At 52.9% G+C, this 18,616-nt stretch overlaps 1 protein-coding gene across 1 annotated transcript; it reads left to right on the plus strand.

The window, feature by feature from the left end:
* Positions 1–586: 586 nt before the first annotated feature.
* LOC137310785 (uncharacterized) lies at positions 587–17,114 on the plus strand. Its single transcript, XM_067978403.1, has 7 exons — positions 587–647; positions 1,372–1,430; positions 8,680–9,642; positions 10,583–10,703; positions 12,773–12,846; positions 13,451–13,577; positions 16,288–17,114. Exons 1-7 carry the CDS (start codon positions 587–589, stop codon positions 16,500–16,502), a joined length of 1,620 nt encoding a protein of 539 aa, XP_067834504.1. The 3' UTR covers positions 16,503–17,114.
* The last annotated feature ends 1,502 nt before the right edge of the window (positions 17,115–18,616 follow it).

The following is an 18,616-nucleotide window of genomic DNA, read 5'->3' on the forward strand; positions in this document are numbered from 1 at the left end:
AACACTTGAATTATTTCTATCATAAATTAAACAATTGAATTATTTAGATAATCAAATGATCAATTCAATTATTTATACAATAAATTAAACAAATGTTTCTTTATATACTAAATTTAACACTTGTATTATTCATGGAATGAATTAAGCTATTGAATTATTTTTACAATAAATTAAACACTTGAATTATTCACACAATAAATTAAACAATTCATTATAAATTAAACTATTGGATTATTTATCATAAATTAGACACATGAATTATTATGTAATAAATTAAGCTGTTGAATTATTTATATAATGAATTAATGTATTGAATTATTTATATGATGAATTAATGTATTGAATTATTTATATAATATAAACTATTGAATTATTTATACAATTAGTGAACTAATTATACATTAAATTAAATAATTATTGATATAATAAATTAAACAATTGGCTTCTTTATATCATAAATTAAGCAATTGATTATTTTTATATTGAATTAAACTATTGAATTATTTAGATTACATTTTAAACAATTGAATTATTTAAATAATAAATTAAACAAAATGGCGGCCGGCGAGACACCATCTTGGACAAAATGGCAGCCAGCGCGGCCACCATTTTGGAAAAAATGGCCACCGCCGCATCATCAGATGGCGGCAAGTGGCCGGCAGAGTGCCCCCGGTGATCCCGCAGTGACCCCAGAGTGATGGCAGAGTGCAGCCCGTCAGCCCAGAGTGCAGCCGGTCAGCCCAGAGTGCAGCCGGTCAGCCCAGAGTGCAGCCGGTCAGCCCAGAGTGCAGCCAGAGCGGCGGCCTTTGTGTTTGGGCCACAACCACAACAACAACTTGTATTTATAATATATATTATCGATATATTGATAATGTATTTATATATTTCTATGTGTTATGGCACGGGGACAGCATGGGCCACCATCTTGGAAAAAGTATGTTTCGACCACCAGCACAACAGGTCCAACGACAACAATGTCCCAGTGACCTCCCCCCCCAGTGTCCCCAGAATATCCCAGTGATCCCAGAGTAACCCAGACATTACTCACCTGGCCCCCATCGGGTCCAGGCTGCGGTGAAGGTCTCAGTCAGTCAGTCCCCAGCGGAGAGAACGATGCTTGGCCCAGGATTCCTCCTCCTCCTCCTCACAAAATATCTCTTTCTGGATCATCTCCTTGCAGCATTTCTCGAAGAGATTTCTGAGGAGAGAGAGAGAGGGAATTGATTAAAATACAAAAGCAAGGGATTAAAAAGGCACAGCAAGAGCCCAGAGCTCCCTCCCTCCCTCCCACTAACTCTCTCTCTCGCTTCTCTCCCGAATCCAAGTTTGCAGGATTTTTCTCTGGTGCTTTGCCTCTGATTCCCCTGACAGGTGTCTGTCTGTCTGTTTGTGCTGCTCAGTGTTTGCTGCAGAGTTCAAACCTCCCCTGGGTTTGTTTTCTCTTCTGTCCCTGGGTCCCGGAGACACAATTTCTGGACTTTGTTGCAACTTCTGTTCTGTTTCTTGCCATGTGGGCTTTACTGTTTTCTCTTGTTTGAATTAGCAGCTCCCCCATCCCTGTTCAATCTCTCCCCCCCTCTCCCTGTTCAATCTCTCCCCCTCTCCCTGTTCAATCTCTCCCCCTCTCCCTGTTCAATCTCCCCCCCCCCTCTCCCTGTTCAATCTCTCCCCCCTCTCCCTGTTCAATCTCTCCCCCCCCCCCTCTCCCCCCCCTCTCCCTGTTCAATCTCTCCCCCACCCCTCTCCCTGTTCAATCTCTCCCCCCCTCTCCCTGTTCAATCTCTCCCCCCTCTCCCTGTTCAATCTCTCCCCCTCTTCCTGTTCAATCTCTCCCCCCTCCCTGTTCAATCTCTCCCCCCTCTCCCTGTTCAATCTCTCCCCCCTCTCCCTGTTCAATCTCTCCCCCCTCTCCCTGTTCAATCTCTCCCCCCCCCTCTCCCTGTTCAATCTCTCCCCCCCCTCTCCCTGTTCAATCTCTCCCCCCCTCTCCCTGTTCAATCTCTCCCCCCCCCCTCTCCCTGTTCAATCTCTCCCCCCCACCTCTCCCGGTTCAATCTCTCCCCCCCCCTCTCCCGGTTCAATCTCTCCCCCCCCTCTCCCTGTTCAATCTCTCCCCCCCCTCTCCCTGTTCAATCTCTCCCCCCCCTCTCCCTGTTCAATCTCTCCCCCCCCTCTCCCTGTTCAATCTCTCCCCCCCCTCTCCCTGTTCAATCTCTCCCCCCCTCTCCCTGTTCAATCTCTCCCCCCCTCTCCCTGTTCAATCTCTCCCCCCCCTCTCCCTGTTCAATCTCTCCCCCCCCCTCTCCCTGTTCAATCTCTCCCCCCCCTCTCCCTGTTCAATCTCCCCCCCCTCTCCCTGTTCAATCTCTCCCCCCCCTCTCCCTGTTCAATCTCTCCCCCCCCCTCTCCCTGTTCAATCTCTCCCCCCCCTCTCCCTGTTCAATCTCTCCCCCGTCAGGGAGCGGGCGAGAACGGGAGAGGGCGAGAACGGGAGAGGGGTAGAGAGGCAGCGAAAGCGAGGGAGTGACAGAGAGAGAGGGGGAGAGAGGGATAGAGCGAGAGCAACGGAGAGAGAGAAAAAGACGGAGAGAGGGGGAGAGAGTGTGAGGGGGTCTCCTGCCAGAAAGCGGGACGTGAGTCAGTGAGGGTCCTGCAGAGTGTTTGGGTGATGTGCCTGTCATGGTTGAATAGCTGCCAGTGTGTGTGACCTGTGGGTTGTGCGTGTGCGGCTTGCAACAGTGGTAATGTGTGAGGGTGAGGGGAAGCATCTGATTGAAAGAGTTTATTGCGAGGTGGGAGATGGGGGCCCCCCTTGCTGGTGAGAAGCCATTAAACAGCCCAGAGAAGCCTGGCTGCTCGCAGGAATCGGGTAAATCACCAGGCAGGACCAAGCCACTCTCTGCCTCTCCACCTCACTCTCTCTGTCTTTCACTCTCTTTGTCCCCCTCTCTCCCTCTGCCTCTCACCTCCTCTCTCTCTCTCTCTCCCGACCTCTCTCTCTCTCTCTCTCTGACTCTCTCCCCGCTCTTACTTTCTCTCTCTCTCTCTCTCTCCCCTTCCCTCTCTTTGCCACTCGCCCCCTCTCTCTCTGTGCTTTTCTCTCTCTCTGCCCCTCTCTCTCTGTTGTCTCTCTCAATTTCTCTTGTTTGGAAAGTACTCAGGTACGGTACGGCCCGTGTCTCAGTGTCAGCTCCTGCACATGTACAGTACACAGTGGGTAAAAGGGAACGATTCACTGAGAGATTGCAATGTTGAGTGTAACGGTTATTTGAGGGGTTCAGTCCCGAAACGGGCTGTGTTTTGACAGACACTTTTTCCAGTAAGGAGTTGAGTTTAGTTTAGGGAGGTGGGTACAATCCGTGTCTGGGACTCACTGGCCCTGTGAAATATTGAATTTTGCTCACAATATGGTGTGTTTGGATTAATAGGGGACAAGGTTTAACTGCACTGGGCTGGATTGTTTTTATAAATCTCTCATTGACTGGGTCTTTCAGACCAGGATGGGAGCTGCTTCTCTCTCTCTCTCTGTAAAGATGATGTGGAGATGCCGGTGATGGACTGGGGTGGACAAATGTAAGGAATCTTACAACACCAGGTTATAGTCCAACAGTTTTATTTGAAAATCACAAGCTTTCGGAGGCTTTCTCCTTTGTCAGGTGAGTGTGGAGGGGGGACTCGGTTTGGGGTGAGGGAAGAGGGGGAGACAGGCTGTGAGGGTTTCAAATCAGTAAAATAGGTCCTTGAAATGTGGCTCATTCCAACAGACAGGTCTCCTGGTCAAACCAATCCTGTTATTCGAATCCTTTGATTGCCTTGACAACCTGCAGTTGGAAAGATTATCTGTAATCACCAGGCATTGTTCTCTGACTATAAAGCGGTGCCTTTCATGGAATCCCACACTCACCTGACGAAGGAGAAAGCCTCCGAAAGCTTGTGATTTTCAAATAAAACTGTTGGACTAAAACCTGGTGTTGTAAGATTCCTCACATCTCTCTGTAAACACCCTTAGGCAGTGAAACACTCTCTGACAAACTGTTCACAGGAACCAACCCATCAGACATGGGGAATAGACAAATACCTGGGACTGGAAATGAGCCTCCCACCAACAGAGCAGAGAGAAGGAGGAAATCATCACACCTTCAAGATCTGGATCGGTTTTGTCTTTGGAGCAGGTTCTGGTTAATTTTACTGCTTTAAAGTTATGTTATGGGACCAGTGAGACTGAGACACACACACACACACACACAGACTGTACAGTCAGGAGACACGTGATCCTTGCACAGACATTGGGTTTGAATTGAGCTGAGCTGTGCCACAAATGAATATGGGATTAAAATCTCAAATTCCAATCAGTTTGCTCCCGAGCTTCCCCATGTGTCTGTGTGGTTCCATTACAATACAATTTCACATGGGGGCCCAAAATGGCTTCGGAATTAACACGATTTCTTTCTGAGTTGTCAGTGACCTTTTCAAAAATTAAACTTCAAACTAAGAAAACATTTGGAGGCTGTTTTCACATTTGGGCCCTCTGCGTGCTGCAGGACGCTCCCTGAAAGAGCTTTTAATTTCAATTAAGACCCGAGATATGTCACATTGTCAGCCTCTGAATAATAGTTTGATCCACTTTGTGTTATTTCTGAAAAGTTGCACTTGCAATGAATGAAGGGAGGAATTTGGGCTCGAACAGATGGTAATATTCTGTCGGACGGTCGGTACTGAGGGAGCGCTGCACTGTCAGACGGTCAGTGTGTGTCTCAGTGTCAGCTCCTGTACAATGTCCCAGTGATCCTCCAGTGTCCCCAGAATGTCCCAGTGATCCTCCAGTGTCCCCAGAATGTCCCAGTGATCCCCCAGTGTCCCCAGAATGTCCCAGTGATCCCCCAGAGTAACCCAGACATTACTCACATGACCCCCATCGGGTCCAGGCTGCGGTGAAGGTCTCAGTCAGTCAGTCCCCAGCGGAGAGAACGATTCTTGGCCCAGGATTCCCCCTCATCCTCCTCCTTCTCACAAAATGTCTCTTTCTGGATCATCTCCTTGCAGCATTTCATCGAAAAGATTCCTGAGGGGAGAGAGGGAGAGAGAGAGAGGGAATTGAGTAAAATACAAAAGCAAGGGATTAAAAAGGCACAGCAAGAGCCCAGAGCTCCCTCCCTCCCACTCCCCCTCTCTCCACGCCCCCCGCCTCCCACTCCCTCTCCCAGTTACACCAACAATCCCTCAGCCCCAACACTGAAACACAAATCCCGGTTACAAACCAGAGAAGCTAAAGAGAGAGAAAAGTTGGGAGAGAGACAGAGAGAGAAATACACTCAGGACAGGCTGGAGGACCCCGGCAGACTGAGAGATTGTCCCCGCCCCTGGGGAGGGTTTGGGACGAGACACACGGCCATCCCCTACCCCCGGGGAGCTCTCCACTTCAGCCTTTGAGATATTATGTAAGGAATCTTACAACACCAGGTTATAGTCCAACAGTTTTATTTGAAAATCACAAGCTCTCGGAGGCTTTCTCCTTTGTCAGGTGAGTGTGGGATTCCATAGTCAGAGCACAATGCCTGGTGATTACAGATAATCTTTCCAACTGCCCGTTGTCAAGGCAATCAAAGGATTCGAATAGTGTTCAGACAGAGAGACGTTACATACGGGACTACTGAATATACTGATTGTCCCGTATGTAGTGTCTCTCTGTCTGAACACTATTCGACTCCTTTGATTGCCTTGACAACGGGCAGTTGGAAAGATTATCTGTAATCACCAGGCATTGTGCTCTGACAAAAAAGCGGTGCCTTTCATGGAATCCCACACTCACCTGACAAAGGAGAAAGCCTCCGAAAGCTTGTGATTTTCAAATAAAACTGTTGGACTATAACCTGGTGTTGCAAGATTCCTGACATTTGTCCACCCCAGTCCATCACCGGCATCTCCACATCATTTGAGATATTAGACTGAATCTCAATGTGTCTCCCTCAGGGACCTGTCCGTTCTCATGTTAATCCAGGGACAGCCCAGGGCAGGACTGGTTTGACCAGGAGACCTGTCTGCTGGAATGAGCCACATTTCAAGGACCTATTTTACTGATTTGAAACCCTCACAGCCTGTCTCCCCCTCTTCCCTCACCCCAAACCGAGTCCCCCCCACCCTCAGCCTGTCTCCCCCTCTTCCCTCACCCCAAACCGAGTCCCCCCCACTCTCAGCCTGTCTCCCCCTCTTCCCTCACCCCAAACCGAGTCCCCCCCACCCTCAGCCTGTCTCCCCCTCTTCCCTCACCCCAAACCGAGTCCCCCCCACCCTCAGCCTGTCTCTCCCTCTTCCCTCACCCCAAACCGAGTCCCCCCCACCCTCAGCCTGTCTCCCCCTCTTCCCTCACCCCAAACTGAGTCTCCCCCACCCTCAGCCTGTCTCCCCCTCTTCCCTCACCCCAAACCGAGTCCCCCCCACCCTCAGCCTGTCTCCCCCTCTACCCTCACCCCAAACCGAGTCCCCCCCACCCTCAGCCTGTCTCCCCCCTCTTCCCTCACCCCAAACCGAGTCCCCCCCCACCCTCAGCCTGTCTCCCCCCCCACCCTCAGCCTGTCTCCCCCTCTTCCCTCACCCCAAACCGAGTCCCCCCCCACCCTCAGCCTGTCTCCCCCCTCCCCCCGTGACCCAAACACCCCGGGGACCTCCGACACATCCCACCCTGCCCGGCGTCCACATTGAAAGAACTAAAGTTGGGGACAGGCCTCTCCCTCCATCCCATAATACCAGGCCGCCCATAGTAACGGTCGCTGGGCCTGGGCCAGGAATCCGTTGCCCCTGGAAACCGCGCAGGAACCGAGCGACCCGAGAGCGGCCTCAGGCCCGACTCCCAGTCCCCGGCCTCAGGCCCGACTCCCAGTCCCCGGCCTCAGGCCCGACTCCCAGTCCCCGGCCTCAGGCCCTCCCCGACTCCCAGTCCCCGGCCTCAGGCCCGACTCCCAGTCCCCGGCCTCAGGCCCCTCCCCGACTCCCAGTCCCCAGCCTCAGGCCCCTCCCCGACTCCCAGTCCCCGGCCTCAGGCCCTCCCCGACTCCCAGTCCCCGGCCTCAGGCCCCTCCCCGACTCCCAGTCCCCGGCCTCAGGCCCCTCCCCGACTCCCAGTCCCCGGCCTCAGGCCCTCCCCGACTCCCAGTCCCCGGCCTCAGGCCCCTCCCCGACTCCCAGTCCCCGGCCTCAGGCCCTCCCCGACTCCCAGTCCCCGGCCTCAGGCCCCTCCCCGACTCCCAGTCCCCGGCCTCAGGCCCCTCCCCGACTCCCAGTCCCCGGCCTCAGGCCCCTCCCCGACTCCCAGTCCCCGGCCTCAGGCCCTCACCTCCTCCCCCCGCCCTGCTCCTGCCCCTCGCCAGGTTATAGTCCAACAGTTTTATTTGAAAATCACAAGCTCTCGGAGGCTTTCTCCTTTGTCAGGTGAGTGTGGGATTCCATAGTCAGAGCACAATGCCTGGTGATTACAGATAATCTTTCCAACTGCCCGTTGTCAAGGTAATCAAAGGATTCGAATAGTGTTCAGACAGAGAGACGTTACATACGGGACTACTTAATATACTGATTGTCCCGTATGTCGTGTCTCTCTGTCTGAACACTATTCGACTCCTTTGATTGCCTTGACAACGGGCAGTTGGAAAGATTATCTGTAATCACCAGGCATTGTGCTCTGACTATAAAGCGGTGCCTTTCATGGAATCCCACACTCACCTGACAAAGGAGAAAGCCTCCGAGAGCTTGTGATTTTCAAATAAAACTGTTGGACTATAACCTGGTGTTGTAAGATTCCTGACATTTGTCCACCCCAGTCCATCACCGGCATCTCCACATCATTTGAGATATTAGACTGAATCTCAATGTGTCTCCCTCAGGGACCTGTCCATTCTCATGTTAATCCAGGGACAGCCCAGGGCAGGACTGGTTTGACCAGGAGACCTGTCTGCTGGAATGAGCCACATTTCAAGGACCTATTTTACTGATTTGAAACCCTCACAGCCTGTCTCCCCCTCTTCCCTCACCCCAAACCGAGTCCCCCCACCCTCAGCCTGTCTCCCCCTCTTCCCTCACCCCAAACCGAGTCCCCCCCACCCTCAGCCTGTCTCCCCCTCTTCCCTCACCCCAAACCGAGTCCCCCCACCCTCAGCCTGTCTCCCCCTCACCCCAAACCGAGTCCCCCCACCCTCAGCCTGTCTCCCCCTCTTCCCTCACCCCAAACCGAGTCCCCCCACCCTCAGCCTGTCCCCCCCTCTTCCCTCACCCCAAACCGAGTCCCCCCCCACCCTCAGCCTGTCTCCCCCTCTTCCCTCACCCCAAACCGAGTCCCCCCCACCCTCAGCCTGTCTCCCCCTCTTCCCTCACCTCAAACCGAGTCCCCCCCACCCTCAGCCTGTCTCCCCCTCTTCCCTCACCCCAAACCGAGTCCCCCCCCACCCTCAGCCTGTCTCCCCCTCTTCCCTCACCCCAAACCGAGTCCCCCCCACCCTCAGCCTGTCTCCCCCCTCCCCTCGTGACCCAAACACCCCGGGGACCTCCGACACATCCCACCCTGCCCGGCGTCCACATTGAAAGAACTAAAGTTGGGGACAGGCCTCTCCCTCCATCCCATAATACCAGGCCGCCCATAGTAACGGTCGCTGGGCCTTGACCCGGAATCCGTTGCCCCTGGAAACCGCGCAGGAACCGAGCGGCCTCAGGCCCGACTCCCAGTCCCCGGCCTCAGGCCCCTCCCCGACTCCCAGTCCCCGGCCTCAGGCCCTCCCCGACTCCCAGTCCCCGGCCTCAGGCCCCTCCCCGACTCCCAGTCCCCGGCCTCAGGCCCCTCCCCGACTCCCAGTCCCCGGCCTCAGGCCCCTCCCCGACTCCCAGTCCCCGGCCTCAGGCCCCTCCCCGACTCCCAGTCCCCGGCCTCAGGCCCCTCCCCGACTCCCAGTCCCCGGCCTCAGGCCCCTCCCCGACTCCCAGTCCCCGGCCTCAGGCCCCTCCCCGACTCCCAGTCCCCGGCCTCAGGCCCCTCCCCGACTCCCAGTCCCCGGCCTCAGGCCCCTCCCCGACTCCCAGTCCCCGGCCTCAGGCCCCTCCCCGACTCCCAGTCCCCGGCCTCAGGCCCCTCCCCGACTCCCAGTCCCCGGCCTCAGGCCCCTCCCCGACTCCCAGTCCCCGGCCTCAGGCCCCTCCCCGACTCCCAGTCCCCGGCCTCAGGCCCCTCCCCGACTCCCAGTCCCCGGCCTCAGGCCCCTCCCCGACTCCCAGTCCCCGGCCTCAGGCCCCTCCCCGACTCCCAGTCCCCGGCCTCAGGCCCCTCCCCGACTCCCAGTCCCCGGCCTCAGGCCCCTCCCCGACTCCCAGTCCCCGGCCTCAGGCCCCTCCCCGACTCCCAGTCCCCGGCCTCAGGCCCCTCCCCGACTCCCAGTCCCCGGCCTCAGGCCCCTCCCCGACTCCCAGTCCCCGGCCTCAGGCCCCTCCCCGGCCTCAGGCCCTCCCCGACTCCCAGTCCCCGGCCTCAGGCCCTCACCTCCTCCCCCCGCCCTGCTCCTGCCCCTCGCCGCCCTGAACCAGCTGCTGGCCGCCGGCGCCATCTCCTTCCAGCTGCCGTCCAACGCCAGGAAGTGTCTGCGGGAGGAGATCCACAAGGACAGGCTGGTGAGCGGAGAGTCCGAGCTGAGCGAACAGCCGGCCGCCCGCCCCCACCTCAAGGGGGAGAGAGAGGGGGGAGAGAGCGGGGGGGAGAGGGGGAGGAGGGGGGAGGGGGGAGGGAGGGAGAGAGAGGGGGGGGGAGGGGAGGTGGGAGGGGAGGGGAGTCCCCCCATTCAGTCCGACCATGTCCCCCATTCAGTCCGACCATGTCCCCCCATTCAGTCCGACCATGTCCCCCCATTCAGTCCGACCATGTCTGATTTGTATTTCACTCCATTTCCCCCCTTGGTTCCATTCCCTTTAATCCCCTCACCCAACAAAAATCCATCAATCTCAGTTTTGAAATTTTCAATTGACCCCCGGCCTCCCCCTTTTCCGGGGGAGAGAGTTCCAGATTCCCACTCCCCTTTGTGTGAAGAAATGCTTCCTGACATCACCCCTGAACGGCCGGGCTCTAATTTTAAGATTATTCCCCCTTGTTCTGGACTCCCCCCACCAGAGGAAATAGTTTCTCTCTATCGACCCCATCAAATCCTTTAATCATCTTAAACCCCTCGATTCGATCACCCCTTAATCTTCGACACTCGAGGGAATACAAGACTCGTCTCTGCAACCTGTCCTCGTAATTTAACCCTTTTAGCCCCGGTATTATTCTGGTGAATCTGCACTGCACCCCCTCCAAGGCCGATATATCCTTCCTGAGGGGACGGTGCCCAGAACTGGACGCAGTGTCTCCAGATGGGGTCTGACCAGAGCTCTGTCCAGCTGTAATATAACTTCCACCTCTTTGTATTCCAGCCCTCGAGATAAAGGCCAACGTTCCATTATCCTTTTTAATGATCTTTTTGTACCTTTCCACCATTGGGAGGGTGGTGTGGGGAGGGAGCTGTGGGGGACAGTTCCGGGCTGGAGCCAGGGTGTAACCTCTCTGTTTCCCCTCCCCCAGGTGACGGACTCCTCCGGCCACATCCTGTACTCTAAGGAGGAGGCGACTAAGGGCAAATTCGCCTTCACCACTGACGACTACGACATGTTTGAGATCTGCTTCGAGAGCCGCCTGCCCCCGGGTGAGTGAGTCCGAGGGGGGGGTCCTGGGGTACGGGGAGGGCTCGGGCAGAAATAATAATAAAAGTGAAAATAGCTCACTGATAAGAAAAAGGGATGAGAACAAAGTCCAGGTCACAAATAGTGTCACAGGTAATATAAATACTTCAGGTTCATAAAAAAAATACAGGAAATAATAAAATAACTGATTAAAAAATAATACAGCAGTGATGAAAAACAAGTGTGATATTTTTAAGAAGTGAGAAAAACAGCATCAGAACTTACGAATTAAGAGCAGGAGTAGGCCATTCGGCCCCTCTGCCATTTGATAAGATCAAGGCTGATCTGATTGTGACCTCAACCCTACTTTCCCATCCACCAACTATAACCTTTGACTCCCCTGTTAATCAGGAATCTATCTAACTCAGCCTTAAAAATATTCACTGACCCTGCCTCCACCGCTCTCTGGGGAAGGGAGTTCCATAGACTCACGACCCTCTGAGAGAAAAAGTTTCTCCTCATCTCCGTCTTAAATGGGAGACCATTTATTTTTAAACTGTGGTCCCCGAGTTCTAATCTCTCCCACAAGGGGAAACATCCTCTCAGCATCTGCCCCTTCGAGTCTCCTCACGATCTTATATGTTTCAATAAGATCACCTCTCATTCTTCTAAACTCCAGTGTGTACAGGCCCACCTTGTCCAACCTTTCCTCATAAGATAACCCCCTCATCCCAGGAATCAGTCGAGTGAACCTTCTCTGAACCGCCTCCAAAGCAATTATGTCCTTAAATAAGGAGACCAAAACTGCACACAGTATTCTAGATGTGGTCTGGTAGGTCTGTTGCCCAAATACACAAGTGCAGCTAGCAGAAGGAATAAAACAAGTGAATCATACAGTTAAAACAAGTATAAAAGGACTGTTAGCAACATAGCTGCCAGACTGGGCCTGCGGCAGGTGATGAGCAAACCAACACGAGGGAAAAACCTACTTGACTTTGCCCTCACCAATCCACCTGTCGCAGATGCATCTGTCCATGACAGTATTGGTAGGAGTGACCACCGCACAGTCCTCGTGGAGACGAAGTCCCGTCTTCGCACTGAGGACACCATCCAACGTGTTGTGTGGCACTACCACCGTGCTAAATGGGATAGATTCAGAACAGATCTAGCAGCTCAAAACTGGGCATCCATGAGGCGCTGTGGGCCATCAGCAGCAGCAGAATTGTATTCCAGCACAATCTGTAACCTCATGGCCCGGCATATTCCTCACTCCACCATTATCAACAAGCCAGGGGATCAACCCTGGTTCAATGAGGAGTGTAGAAGAGCATGCCAGGAGCACCACCAGACGTATCTAAAAATGAGGTGCCAATCTGGTGTAGCTACAACACAGGACTACATGCATGGTAAACAGCAGAAGCAACATGCTATAGACAGAGCTAAGCGATTCCACAACCAACGGATCAGATCAAAGCTCTGCAGTCCTGCCACATCCAGTCGTGAATGGTGGTGGACAATTAAACAACTAACGGGAGGAGGAGGCTCTGTAAACATCCCCATCCTCAGTGATGGCAGAGTCCAGCACGTGAGTGCAAAAGACAAGGCTGAAGCGTTTGCAACCATCTTCAGCCAGAAGTGCCGAGTGGATGATCCATCTCGGCCTCCTCCCGGTATCCCCACCATCACAGAAGCCAGGGGGTTCAGGGTCCCGTGTGGGAGTGCGGAGTCCCCGTGGGTTTGGGGGTTCAGGGGCCCCTGTGGGAGTGCGGAGTCCCCGTGGGTTTGGGGGTTCAGGGGCCCCTGTGGGAGTGCGGAGTCCCCGTGGGTTTGGGGGTTCAGGGTCCCGTGTCGGAGTGCGGAGTCCCCGTGGGTTTGGGGGTTCAGGGTCCCGTGTGGGAGTGCGGAGTCCCTGTGGGTTTGGGGGTTCAGGGACCCGTGTGGGAGTGCGGAGTCCCCATGGGTTTGGGGGTTCAGGGGCCCCTGTGGGAGTGCGCAGTTCCATGACCATGGACCAGTAATGTCGGCGGGGGGCCGATCCCACACGGGGTGTCGGTGGGGGCCGGTCCTAAGCTTGGTGTTTTCTTGTTCTCAGGCCATTTTCGAGTTCCTGACCAGCTGATTATTCTCAACACCAAACATGGAGTTGAAGCCAAGAACTATGAAGATGTGAGTGTCCGTGCTTTATATCCCCTTCCCTGCGGTAATGTAGAATCTACAGCAGAGGAACAGGCCATTCGGCCCAGTGGCTTCATGCTGGTGTTTATCCTCCACACGAGCCTCCTCCCACTCTGCCCCCATATCCCTCGATTCCTTTCTCCCTCATATACGCATCAAGCCTCCCCTTAAATACTATTCGCCTCAATCACTCTGTGTCGCAGCGAGTTCCACATTCTCACCGCTCTCTGTAAAGAAATTCCTCCTGAATTCTTTACTTGATCTTTTCGTGCCTCTCTTATATTTCGGCCCCCTTGTTCTGGTCTCCCCCACTAGTGGAAGCAGTTTCTCCACATTCACCAATCCTAATTTTGAATATCTCTATCGGGTCTCCTCTTAGTCTTTTACAGAGAAAAGAGCCCCAGCCTGCTCAATCTATCGTGACGGGCACGTCCGCATCCACTCAATTCCGGTAACGTCCTTGTAAATCCTTCCCACACTGCCTCCAGTGCTTCAATATCCTTTCTGTAGTGTGGGTCTCTCAAGTCAACAATGGATTTACTACATCTTTGTCCGATCTTACAGACCGTCTCTCTCTCTCTCTCTCCCTGCCCAGATCGCCAAGGCGGAGAAGCTGAAGCCACTTGAGGTGGAGCTGCGACGATCGGAGGATCTGTCAGAGTCGATCGTCAATGACTTTGCCTACATGAAGCAGCGAGAGGAAGAGATGAGGGACACCAATGGTAGGAGCACCCAGCACAGGCTTCAGTCTGCAACACCCACCCCTTCTCCACTTACTGCTCCCGGTCTCGGGGACCCTGTCTCGTTCCTCGGTCAGCGTCACTCACCCCTCCGAGTCAGAAGTTTGTGGGTTTTAGCTCCCTCCACCTCCCAGGACATAAGCCCCTCTCCCCTTCTCTCCCCCATAGCACGACCCTCAGCTTCATACGGTGATCCAGTCGTCCTGTGAAAGATGCAGTGGGCTCTGCTTCAGGCACTTTGTGGCAAAGCATCCCTTGCCCCAACTGCCCTCCACTAGCCCTCGGAGTAAAGAGGGGTGGTCTAGGGCTTGGGTACCAGGGGACCAGGGGTTAAAAGGACTGCAGGACTGATCCCCAGTGTCAAAGGGACTTAGTTTTTTTTAAAAAACGTACATTTATTTCGCCCCTTCCACGACCTCGGGACGTCCCTGAGCACTTTATAGCCAGTAATGTACTATTTTGAAGTGTAGTCACTGTTGCAATTTTGGAAACGGGCAGCCAACTTGTGCACAGCAAGATCCCACAAACAGCGTTGTGATAATGACCAGATAATCTGTGTTTTAGTGGCGTTGGTTGAGGGATAAATATTGGCCAGAACACCCAGGGGAGAATTCTGCTCTTCTCCCATTCGTGGCCGTGGGATCTTTTACATCCACCTGAGAGGGGCAGGCAGGGACTCAGTTTAACGTCTCATCGGAAAGACGGCACCTCAGACAGTGTGGCACTCCCTCAGTACTGCACTGGGAGTGTCGGCCTGGATTAGGTGCTCGAGTCTCTGGAGTGGGGCTCGAACTCACCATCTTCTGACAAGGGGGCCTTGTAGAGGCAGATAAGATTCTGCATATTTTCATTCCAAGTTTGACTGCAGGATAAGGGAACGTGTGTACAAACTGGGGCGAGTGTGGGCAGGATGGAACACCCGGAGGGGAGGCTCTCAGTTGGGGAGCGGAGGGAAAACACAGAGTCCTTTCATGGGCCGTTAGATGGGGTGCTCCATGGGCTGGAGGCCTCCACTCATCTAAACCAGGGAGTTGGAGTCAGAGGGCTGGGACCTTTCTACACCAGAGGGCAGAGTTGTGGAATAAGTTTTTGGGGAAGGACGGTATAAACGGGGTCCAGAGACAGAAGGGATCATTTGAAGCCCCTGGGATTAAAGGGACAGTGGCTGCATGGTTACAAAATTGGCTAAGGGACAGAGAGTAGTGGTGAATGGTTGTTTTTCAGACTGGAGGGAAATATACAGTGGTGTTCCCCAGGGGTCAGTATTAGGACCACTGCTCTTTTTGATATATATTAATGACTTGCACTTGGGTATTCAGGGTATTTCAAACTTTGCAGATGATACGAAACTTGGAAATGTAGTAAACAATGTGGAGGATAGTAACAGACTTCAGGAGGACATAGACTGGTGGAATGGGCAGACACATGGCTGATGAAATTTAACGCAGAGAAGTGGGAAGTGATACATTTTGGTAGGAAGAATGAGGAGAGGCAACAAAACTAAATGGTACAATTTTAAAGGGAATGCAGGAACAGAGAGACCTGGGGAGTGCACAGACACAAATCCTTGAAGGTGACAAATTGAGAAGGCTGTTTTAAGAAAAAAAGCATCCAGGATCCTGGGCTTTATTAATAGAGGCATCGAGTACGAAAGCAAGGAAGTTATACTAAACCTTTATAAAACACTGGTTAGGCCTCAGCTGGAGTATTGTGTCCAATTCTGGGCACCACACTTTAGGAAGGATGTCAAGGCCTTGGAGAGGGTGCAGAGGAGATTTACTAGAATGGTACCAGGGATGAGGGATTTCAGTTATGTCGAGAAACTGGGATTGTTCTCTTTAGAGCAGAGAAGGTTACGGGGAGATTTAATAGAGGTGTTCAAAATTATGAAGGGTTTTAATAGATTAAATAAGGAGAAACTATTTCCATTGGCAGAAGGGTTGGTAACCAGAGGACACAGATTTAAGGTAATTGGCAAAAGAACCAGATGGCGATGAGGGTTTTATTTTACGCAGCGAGTTATGATCTGGAATGAGCTGCCTGAAAGGGCAGTGGAAGCAGATTTAATAATAACTTTCAAAAGGGAATTGGATAATCACTGAAAGGAAACATTTGCAGGGCCATGGGGAAAGGGCAGGGGAGTGGGACTAATGGGACAGCTCTTTCAAAGAGCCAGCACAGGCACGATGGGCCGAGAGGCCTCCTGTGCTGTAAGATTCTAGGTGATGGGATTGACCTGTTAGGAAGGGACAGGGTGTCAGTTGTGGACAGAGTGACGCTCCCATGAAAGGCCTGCCATGTCCCTGCTCTCACCTGAGCTGTTTAGCGAGAGAGGATCCAGGATGGGGATTCGGGGGAGGGATTGACCCCAGGCATCAACCAAAGGCCAGACTCGGAGCAGCAGTGACCCAGGAGCAGGGAAACGGTGCTCGGGGCAGCAAGGTGAAAGGAAGAGGGAGGGCTGCCTTCATTGAAGTGACCTTAGTGCAGATTGAATCCACTCCTCCAACCTGTTTGATGAGCCCCTCTCTCTCTCTCCCTCTCCCTCCCGACGTGCAGAGTCCAATGTAAGGAATCGTACAACACCAGGTTATAGTCCAACAATTTTATTTTAAAATCACAAGCTTTCGGAGATTATCCCCTTCGTCAGGTGAATGAGTGGAAGGTTCTCAAATCGCATATCTTCTATTAGGCTGGGACAGCATCACACCAATCAAAAGATGTCGTTGTTGTTCAAACAGGCCAGTCACGGTGAACAGCACGTCCCAGTACACTGGAGAACAGCGTCCACGACACCACACAACCCTGCCACGGCAACCTCTGCAAGACATGCCAGATCATCGACACGGATACCACCATCACACGAGAGGACACCACCCACCAGGTACATGGTTCATACTCCTGTGACTCGGCCAACGTTGTCTACCTCATACGTTGCAGGAAAGGATGCCCCGGAGCATGGTACATTGGCGAGACCATGCAGACACTGCGACAACGGAAGAACGGACACCGCACAACAATCGCCAGACAGGAGGGTTCCCTCCCAGTCGGGGAACACTTTAGCAGTCATGGACATTCAGCCACCGATCTTCGGGTAAGCGTTCTCCAAGGCGGCCTTCGAGACACACGACGACGCAAAATCGTCGAGCAGAAATTGATAGCCAAGTTCCGCACCCATGAGGACGGCCTCAACCGGGATCTTGGGTTCATGTCACGCTACACGTTACCCCACCAGCAAGGGGGGAAAAAAACTTATCTGTTTTTAATATTCTCTCTCTCTCTGCCTTTCGGGTCTCTTTCTCTCTGTCTGTGTAATTTGACACAATGTGTATTCAGTGTACTGGGACCGACTGTTTTCCGTGGCTAATCTGTCTGAACACCAACGACACCTTTGATTGGTGTGATGGTGTCCCAGCCTAATACAAGATATGCGATTTGAGAACCTCATTCACTGCTCACCTGGCGAAGGAGATAATCTCCGAAAGCTTGTGATTTTAAAATAAAATTGTTGGACGATAACCTGGTGTTGTAAGATTCCTTACATTAATTGAACCCGTCACTTGCAACATTTAAGAAAACGAAATTAATAAAGGTTACCGTAAAAAATATTTTCTGGAGCATCTACGCAGTGTGTTTGTGCCGGTTCAAATGGCACAAAGAGCTGGGGTTTCAGTTTATTTTATTATCCTTGGTCCAAACTCACTCTCCCTGCTTCTAATGTCTTTGCTTCTCGTCCAGATATTAAGATCATCAATGGCGGCTGCAGCACCCAGCATGCAGCGCGGTGCGGATTGTGCCCTATCTGAATCAGTGGAGCCCAGTGCGCAGGCGCAGTAGTGACTCATAATCGGTCAGTGTGTCCTGAGCATGCGCGGCCAGTCGAGGCTGCGGGAGGAGCGCGTTCGGTGCAGGTCAGAGGATCGGAGCAAGAGGCTCAATAAACCCCGGGGCCCGGGTCCGGGCTCAGGCCCAGGCTCAGGCTTTACAAACCCCGAGTGCGGCCCCAGACCCGAATATAAAACAGTGAACATTATCCCCCCCTCACTACCCGCCGGGAAATGAAGGGGAAATGGGGATCGGTCAGGGAGCGTCTGTAAATGAAGGAGAAATGGTGATCGGTCAGGGAGCGTCTGTAAATGAAGGAGAAATGGTGATCGGTCAGGGAGCGTCTGTAAATCAAGGAGAACTGGTGATCGGTCAGGGAGCGTCTGTAAATGAAGGAGAAATGGTGAACGGTCAGGGAGCATCTGTAAATGATGGAGAAATGGTGATCGGTCGGGGAGAGTCTGTAAATGAAGGAGAAATGGGGATCGGTCAGGGAGCGTCTGTAAATCAAGGAGAACTGGTGATCGGTCAGGGAGCGTCTGTAAATGAAGGAGAACTGGTGAACGGTCAGGGAGCATCTGTAAATGATGGAGAAATGGTGATCGGTCGGGGAGCTTCTGTAAATGAAGGAGAAATGGTGAACGGTCAGGGCACGTCTGTAAATGAAGGAGAAATGGTGATCGGTTGGGGAGCGTCTGCAAATGAAGGAGAAATGGTGATCGGTCGGGGAGAGTCTGTAAATGAAGGAGAAATGGTGATCGGTCGGGGAGAGTCTGTAAATGAAGGAGAAATGGTGATCGGTCAGGGAGCGTCTGTAAATGAAGGAGAAATGTTGAACGGTCAGGGAGCATCTGTAAATGATGGAGAAATGGTGATCGGTCGGGGAGAGTCTGTAAATGAAGGAGAAATGGTGATCGGTTGGGGAGAGTCTGCAAATGAAGGAGAAATGGTGATCGGTCAGGGAGCGTCTGTAAATGAAGGAGAAATGGTGAACGGTCAGGGAGCGTCTGTAAATGAAGGAGAAATGGTGATCGGTCAGGGAGCATCTGTAAATGATGGAGAAATGGTGATCGGTCGGGGAGCGTCTGTAAATTAAGGAGAAATGGTGAACGGTCAGGGAGCGTCTGTAAATGAAGGAGAAATGGTGATCGGTCGGGGAGAGTCTGTAAATGAAGGAGAAATGGTGAACGGTCAGG

Source organism: Heptranchias perlo, unplaced genomic scaffold (genome assembly GCF_035084215.1).
Source record: "Heptranchias perlo isolate sHepPer1 unplaced genomic scaffold, sHepPer1.hap1 HAP1_SCAFFOLD_275, whole genome shotgun sequence".
NCBI lineage: Eukaryota > Metazoa > Chordata > Chondrichthyes > Hexanchiformes > Hexanchidae > Heptranchias > Heptranchias perlo.